Source organism: Salmo salar, chromosome 25 (assembly GCF_965601325.2).
Source record: "Salmo salar chromosome 25, fSalSal1, whole genome shotgun sequence".
In the NCBI taxonomy this organism is placed as follows: Eukaryota; Metazoa; Chordata; class Actinopteri; order Salmoniformes; family Salmonidae; genus Salmo; species Salmo salar.
Window position 1 is genome coordinate 30,049,737 of NC_138315.1, and position 9,018 is coordinate 30,058,754.

The 9,018-nt window shown below is 44.0% G+C and overlaps 1 protein-coding gene across 6 annotated transcripts in view; it reads left to right on the top strand.

The window, feature by feature from the left end:
• LOC106586515 (A-kinase anchoring protein 11) overlaps nt 1-8,024 on the top strand; it is a 30,141-nt gene extending 22,117 nt beyond the window's left edge. For 5 of the 6 annotated variants that reach the window (XM_014173902.3, XM_014173907.3, XM_014173906.3 and 2 more), the window contains 3 exons: nt 2,866-2,912; nt 3,564-3,760; nt 3,921-8,024. In XM_014173902.3, the coding sequence (XP_014029377.3) occupies nt 2,866-2,912; nt 3,564-3,760; nt 3,921-4,094 (418 nt within the window). In that variant the 3' untranslated portion in view covers nt 4,095-8,024. The other variant, XM_082969093.1, reaches the window with a different exon arrangement.
• The last annotated feature ends 994 nt before the right edge of the window (nt 8,025-9,018 follow it).

Here is a 9,018-nt window from a genome sequence, read left to right on the forward strand (position 1 = left end):
TCTGTCTGTCTGTCTGCATGCTGCATGTCTGAGTGAGAAGCAGACACCCTGACCAGAGCTCTCCTCAGACTCTCCTCAACTAGTGGAAACTGATGACAACAGACTCATTTAGACCTCCCACCCTAGTCCTGCGGTAAGGGATATCTAGCCAGTAGACAGTACAATGAGAAAGCCACCCTACTTCAGGAGGAAAGTCCTATCTATATACCGTATAGGCTAGACAATGGGAGAGGTTAATGATCCAAGTGTAATGGAATCTGTTGTCTGTCGTCCTGGGCTCTGTAAATACATGTACAACTGTAGATTTAGTTTTACAAGTTTACCACTTGACACATCACACTGTAAATATTTGCATTATGTATACACTACCGGTCAAAAGTTTTAGAACACCTACTACTCGTTCAAGAGTTTTTCTTTATTTTTACCATTTTCGACAATGTAGAATAATAGTGAAGACATCAACTATGAAATAACACATGGAATCATGTAGTAACCATAAAAGTCATAAACATATCAAAATATATTTGAGATTCTTCAAATAGCCACCTTTTGCCATGACAGCTTTGCACACTCTTGGCATTCTCACAACCAGCTTCATGAGGTAGTCACCTGGAATGCATTTCAATTAACAGGTGTGCCTTGTTAATTTGTGGAATGTCTTTCCTTCTTAATGTGTTTAAGCCATTCAGTTGTGTTGTGACAAAGTAAGGGGGGTATACAGAAGATAGCCCTATTTGGTAAAAGATCAAGTCCATATTATAGCAAGAACCACTCAAATAAGCAAAGAGAAATGACAGTCCATCACTACTTTAAGACATGAAGGTCAGTCAATACGGAATATTTCAAGAACTTTGGAAGTTTCTTCAAGTGCAGTCGCAAAACCCATGAGGCGCTATGATGAAACTGGCTCTCAAGAGGACTGCCACAGGAATGGAAGACCCTGAGTTACTACTGTTGCAGACGATACGTTCATTAGAGTTAACTGCACCTCAGAAATTGCAGCCCAAATAAATGCTTCAGAGTTCAAGTAACAGACACATCTCAACATCAGCTGTTCAGAGGAGACCGTGTGAATCAGGCCTTAATGGTTGAATTTCTGCAATGAAACCACTATTAAAGACTACCAATATAAAGAAGAGACTTGCTTGGGCCATGAAACATGAGCAATGGACATTAGACCGGTGGAAATTTGTCCTTTGGTCTGGTCCAAATTTGAGATTTTTGGTTCTAACCCCATGTCCTTATGTGGGTGAACGGATTATCTCTGCATGTGTATTTCCCACCGTAAAGCATGGAGGTGTTATGGTGTGGGGGTGCTTGGCTGGCGGCACTGTGATTTATTTAGAATTCAAGGCACACTGAAGCAGCATGGCTACCTCAGCATTCTGCAGCAATACGCAATCCCATCTGGTTTGTGCTTAGTGGGACTATCATTTGTTTTTCAACAGGACAATGACCCAACACACCTCCAGGCTGTGTAAGGGATATTTGACCAAGAAGGAGAGTGATGGAGTGCTGCATCAGATGATCTGGCATCCACAATCCCTGGACCTCAACCAAATTGAGATGGTTTGGGATGAGTCGGACCGCAGAATGAAGGAAAAGCAGCCAACAAGTGCTCAGCATATGTGGGAACTCCTTCCAGACTGTTGGAAAAGCATTCCAGGTGAAGCTGGTTGAGAGAATGCCAAGCGTGTACAAAGCACTCAAGGCAAAAGTTGGCTATTTGAAGAATCTTAAATATATTTTGATTTGTATAACACTTTTTTGGTTACTACATGATTCCATATGTGTTATTTCATAGTTTTGATGTCTTAACTATTATTCTACAATGTGAAAATAAATAAAATCCCTTGAATGAGTAGGTGTTCTCAATCTTTTGACTGGTAGTGTATGTACAGTAGAGATATGGAAAGTATGATTTTCTAAGTCTCCTGCTAATGGTTAAGCATAGTGAAGAGTGAATAGTCACTAGGGTAGGAATGTAGGACTATGAGAGAAGCTCTGACTGTTTCCACTGTAATGGTCGGTTGGGGAGAGCTAAAGTCAGGGGACTGGGAGAGATGAGCATGCTGGGAGTTGCTGACAATAAATCAAATGATCGACACCAACCATACCAATCATTTATCGCAGGGATTATGCTGATATTGTTCATTACGAGAAGTAGCCTGTACTAGAGAAATGTGAAGTTTGGAAATGAAATAAGTTTGCTAATATGGTTGATTGTTAACGGGACAGTTGATGGCTACAACCATCAAACTAGTAGTTTTAAAGGATAATTAAAACAGACAGTCATGCACATTACTGTTATAAACGTATTGTTCTATTTATCGTTATCGCATTAATTCAGGCAATTTATCGCGATATGGATTTTTGTCAATATTGCCCAGGTCTAGTTCACTATAATGTAATGTCCCAGGTCTAGTTCACTAATGTAATGTCCTAAGGAATAGATAGTGCACTACTTCTGTCTGCAGTACTATAACCTATATGGAATTCAGATTTGCTATATGCCAGTTTGCATGTGGAGCTGTGGTCTGTCTCGCAGTATCCTCTTGCATGCTGTGTGGCTCCAGATTCTGCCTGCTCGCTCTCCCATCTGCTCACTCTTCTCTCCTCTCTCTATCTGCTCTCTATCTGCTCTCTCACTCTTCTCTCCTCTCGCTTCTGTATCTGTATCTGCTCTCTCTCTCACTCTTCTTCCTCCCTCTTCTCTCCTATCTGCTCTGTCTCACTCTCCTTCCTGTTTTCTATCTGCTGTCCCTCTCTCTCTGCACGCTCTTTCTCTCCCTCTCTTCTCTCTGTGTCTACAATGGTCCTGTGCTGGTCAGTTCTCTTACCAGTGTAATATTTCTCACTCCACAGCGAAGGCACTGAGGACAAGGAGCTCGAGACCAAGGATGAATCCTGCGGTATGACATAGTTAGTTACTTCTATCATTAACTGCACCGGATATCGATGGCAAATAGGCTGCTTTATATTCTCTTTCTAATTTCTACATGAAACCTTTGATAGTAACTTGGTCCTTATCAGCTGCAAACAGTACATACCTTACCTACATACCTTACCATGTTGCACAGCCACACTACAAACAGAACCACCTCAGCATGCACCTGAGCAGCATGAAGACATCCCTGTCCTAAGTCCTGTGTGGTAATACGTAGTTCCCTGCTATAGATTAAGAGTGGTTAGACTTGGCGCTGTGTGTGTGTCTGTGCTGCTAGGAGGGGAATTCACCCACCACCCACACATTCAGCCACACTGCCACTCATTCATCTACTCTGCCTGAGGTCTCTGCCTGAGGTCTCTGCCTGAGGTCTCTGCCTGAGGTCTCTGCCTGTCAGACCAGATTCCCCAGTGGACTGAGGGGTTAAGGCTCCAGGCTGTGTCAGGCCCAGCCAGCCAAATGGGGGAGGGATCGTGGGAAACATGCTTGGCCCACCACCAGAGGAGAGGAAACGCAGGGAGAGCTGGTTGGGATGATATATTACTGTACTATAGGGACGACTGTCAGACAGAGACAGGAGTGTGAGGAAGCTGATATCTCTTCTCTCCCCCTTCAGGTTCAGTGCGTGTGGGCCAGGCTCAGGCTTACAGGCACCTCCTGGTGGTAAACTCTGAGCTCAGGGAGATGACCCCTGACCCACAGCACATGACCTTTGACCCACAGCTCAGGAGCATGCTGCAGTGGGCGGCAGCCTCCATGGCTGACCTGCCCATGGTTCAGCTGAGTCCTAGTGACAGCAGGGAGCTGCAGCAGGTGAGTAACCTTAACCCACGACCAAAGGATTACACACACACACACACACACACACACACACACACACACACACACCCACACACACACAGTGGTACCTCAGTCATTACTGCGGTGTGTATTAGTTACTGCTTGCTGAGCTTTGTTCTGTCTGCCCTTCCAGCTGCCTGCGGTGGTCCAGAGGCTGAAGGAGAGGAAGTGGAAGGTGGGAGAGCTGCTCCAAGCCCTGCTGCGTTACTGTGAGGAGACCCACGCCCCACCCCAGTCTGAACCCAGAGAGGCGGGGAGAGCATCCCACCACACTCCCCTCTTCCCGTGGCTCCTGGAGCACGCTTAGGCTGACTGCACCTCTCCTACCTCCCCTCCCTCCTTACCTCTCCCCAACACTGCTTACTGTACAGTATATCTGTGAAGCCTGCTACATAGTGAGCACTACCTGTTAAACTAAACCCTATGAAGATTCCCATCACTTCTCAGTGATGTGCAGCGTACCTGCCAAACCCCGAACCCCCAATCTATCCTCCTCGTACTGTGGATCCTGTCCCTTATAGGGCTGTACCCCCATCGTTACCCAGAGGACGCTATTAAAAAAAGCTATTCTTATTATTGTGGGCATCTTGAATGCCGTGACTGAAAGCAATTGTGTATTTTCTTCTCTCTTCTCTGGTTTTGTTGGGGTTGTTTTTAAAGGGATTCTTCTGGATTTTCTACTTCCTCAGTCAGATGAACAACCGGATAGCATTGGCGCAATGACAAGCATGCCAGCAGTTACCCATAGACTTCCACTCATTGTGCTAATGCTAGTTAGCAATTGCACTAACACTAGTTAGCAACTTTCAAACTGCACGCAGAAGCATATCCGGTATCCATTGGTTTATCTGACTCTTCATTGCCGAAATCCTAAAGTATCCCTTTAATATTGGTCTGTATATCACGTGTTGATTAGTGTGCTGTCGTTGACGACTGGCTTTGTTAAAGCGCTCCCACGCTGGTGCTACAGAGAGTAACCTTAACCTCTGTTACAGACAGGAACCTTCTGTTCCAGGGGAGAGGGCGAGAGTAACCTTAACCTCTGTTACAGACAGGAACCTTCTGTTCCAGGGGAGAGCGAGAGAGTAACCTTAACCTCTGTTACAGAGAGAAAGGGAAACCTGACAGACATACGGACACGGGGGGCTGAACCGTGTTAGATCGAGAGCTATGGGTTGAGAAATGTCAGTGAAAGGGAGAGGGAGAAAGTGATGAATTGAAAGTGTTTTCTGTTAGGGAATCCCCATAGCTGCAGGCCAGATAATGTCATCACCTTAGCTCTCCTCTGTGGTGGTGTTTCCACATGATTGGGGACCAACAATACTCACATGAATACACTCACATGAATACACATACACTCACATGAATACACTCACATGAATACACATACACTCACATGAATACACATACATGAATACAAATAGACTGAATGCACTCACATGAATACAGTCACACTCACATGAATACACAAATACACATACATTCACACGAATACACATACACTCACACGAATGCACTCAACCTCGAATGACTACACATACACGAATACTCACACAAATAGACTCACATGAATACAAGTGCATGTTGATTCTAACAGCCTTTACGATGAGTATAACTGAGTTTAAGATCACATGTCCTTTGAAAAGATAATTGTTTACAACATATGAGTGGTCTCAATATAATGGGTTACATTTTACATTTTAGTCATTTAGCAGACGCTCTTATCCAGAGCGACTTACAAATTGGTGCATTCACCTATAATATCCATTTCATGATATAGTATCTGTGTGTCTCCCATGCTCTAAGTGTAAAATACGCAATGAACCTAGCAGCAGATTTGTTTATCAAACATTTTATTTGTAAAGGATGTTACTAAGATTTTTTAAGATTTGAAGTGAAATATGAGAAAGTGCTCTATTATATGAAGGAAGCCTTGATTATCAGTGAGCTCTATGTTGCCATTAGCTACAGTAGAGACTTCCTACTATAGCGTGCGTGCTTTATCCATGTGATGTGCTGGTTATCTAGAAGGGCCTTGTCCACTGCTGGGAACATCCTGTGACACACACACAGTAGTTGTCCTAATTAAAGACATGTTCTCAGTCTGCACCTCTCCACCACAACTGACCGGTTTTTAGCTCAGGGCACACACAGCTTAGGGCATCTGACCCCCGCAACTTCCCTCTCTTACCCCCAACACAGAAACACACACACACACACACCACACACATCCGGCACTACTCCTGCTATGAATGCACTTTTAGGGAGGTGAGGTGAGGATGGGCATTTCCACTCTGGTTGCCCCAGGCTTCTACCTCCTTATAGATGATACCACAACGTGATGACACTTCTGAGTGAGTGGCCCCATATCCTGTTAAGGTTAACCTTAGTCACACACAGTCAGTCAACCACAGTAGCCAACACACACAGACCCTAAAGGAATCTCTGGCATTGTGACACGCTGTGATGATGATTTGTATTATTAAGGGAATTTCAGACAATGTGAAATTATGGGGATATTGACCATGCTGTGGCATCTCTACGCTGTATTATAAACTGGGTGGTTCAAGCCCTGAATGCTGATTGGCTGACAGTCTGTATGGCAAAGCATTTATTTTTACTGTTCTAATTATGTTGGTAACCAGTTTATAACAGCAATAAGGCAGCTCCGGGGTTTGTTGTTTATGGCAAATATACCACGACTAAGGGCTGTATCCAAGCGCTCTGAGTTGCGACGTGCATAAGAACAGCCATTAGCCGTGGTATATTGGTCATATACCACACCTCCTCATGCATTATTGCTTAAATATACCATGGTCTGCATGCCCACATTGAACCGTTGAGTTTGGCTGTTCTGCTGCTGCCGTCACGGTAACAACGGAACAGATTCTAGTTCATTAACCCTTTCTATATTTCTGCACTGTACTATAGCTACACCATCAGCAGAGCTGTTCAGTGTTTAGTAGCAGTATGGCCTGATCCTCATGCTCTTCATCACTTGAATATTATTATATTGACTTGCCTGTCCTTGAACGAGCCCCAATGACACTTCAGCTGTGCATTATCCCCAGTTAAAACTCCCTGACAGCATACAGTATAGATTCCACGTTGTCAAACTCCCTGACAGCATACAGTATAGATTCCACGTTGTCAAACTCCCTGACAGCATACAGTATAGATTCCACGTTGTCAAACTCCCTGACAGCATACAGTATAGATTCCACGTTGTCAAACTCCCTGACAGCATACAGTATAGATTCCACGTTGTCAAACTCCCTGACAGCATACAGTATAGATTCCACGTTGTCAAACTCCCTGACAGCATACAGTATAGATTCCACGTTGTCAAACTCCCTGACAGCATACAGTATAGATTCCACGTTGTCAAACTCCCTGACAGCATACAGTACAATAGTAGGCCACTGCTGATGCCTTGTGTATTAACACTGATTCTCTGAGCTGCCAAATGTTGCTGATCCATGTGAAATATGAAGGAAATGTTTCACATTGTTTATTACCTTAACGTATCTGAACACTTAATCAAAAGTACTTTAAAAAGTTGTAGTAAAAAAAATACATTCCCAAAATGTATAGGGGAAAAGTAGGTATTAATAGGAGAAAATCTATGTAATCAAAGAGGAATGTATGGAGGAGAGAGTATATAGAACCTGTAAGAGTTAGCCAACTATGCTACATTATATCAGTTTCCTGAGTCTCTGAGGGGGATTGTAATATGTTGAGTTGTGATTGTAAACATATAGACAGCTCATCTGTCTGGCCCTCCTGTATCGATCAATGTATTTAGTGTACCTGTACATTCCTATGTTTTCCTTCACAGGCCACCTGTCTGACCGCCTGCCTGGCCGCCTGCCTGGCCCTATGTGTTATTTAAAGCTGAATGTGCGTCTGCAGAGAAATGACTCCACAGTTCAAATGTACTATCAGGTGTATACGTCTGTTTTGTTACTGTCAGTGTTGCAGTGTTACTATCATCTTGTCTTGCACAGCAGAAGGCAACCTGTGTTTACTCGATCCTGTATTTTTCCTGCTTCTTTGTAAAATCTTGTCAAATAAGATATTTAATGCTAATTTATGTAAGTTATAACAGTGAGAACACTACTAGTCCCCTTCTAGTGACATTGCTAAAAAGCTCACACATTCTAAGCTTGACGTCGAAGCACTATTTGTCATTGTTTAAGCTGTGTGTAACAATAAAGCTTTTTCATGTGCTCTGGTATTCTGATTCTGCCTAATTATCTACCTAGTATACAGATTTGTGTGATGTAGAGAATGTTGTCCCTTTTAGGCTATGCTGGAAATCATTAAAGTTGACTTTAAGTAAGACTTGCTTTTGGTCTTGCATGCACCTCGTCCAGGTGTTTTGGGCTTATTTTGGAGTGGGGGGGGGGGGGGGGCTTTTTCTCAGAACTGCCATTCAAACAAGCAGTAGCTTCACTTGCGTCATGTCAACGGTTGTACCACAAACGGATCATTTGTAATTCTAAGAGGAAACCGTGAGATTACTTAACCAAGCCGAACTCTTCTGTTCCTGACAAGTGTTTTTCGGAGGTGTTTATTCATCCATGCTGCCACACAGACAGCCATTGTTGGTACTGTATATAATTACACATGGTTTCCCTCCCATCCATATGTCTGTAATTAGGCATTAGTGTTACTGTCATTGTGCTTTTCTGCCCCAGAGGCCTGAGATGAATGGTAGCTAGTGTCTGTCTTTCTGACAGGATGGGGGGGGGAAAGCTATTTGCAGGCTTATCACTGTGATACACAAGCTTTGGAATGTAACAGAGGCACATCTCTGCCAGTCAGAGAAGCCTGGATTTTCAAGTGGGACCAAGTGAATGAACTTGCGCTGCAATGAGGACTTTCATATCTTTATCATAGTCTGTCAGCACCTCATTTTATAGGGTGTGCGCTCTTATTTGATCATGGGCATCGGACTCCTCAGGGCCTGAGCGGCGCATGTGCAACCAACTGAGCTATTGGAACCACAAAGTTCTGTTAGACAGCGCCTCACCCTCTCGGGTGCGTATTCGGTATTTTGTTATTTACATTATTGATATCTGACTCTCAGGCTGTGACTGGTGTGGTCTGCCTCTGACGTCAGACGGGCTGGGCCCAGGTCTGGAATCCACCCCTGGGTCGGCCGTGATTCAACAGGCCAGTGACATCACTTCCCTCCTTACACCAACAAACGGCAATGTTGTGGGGAG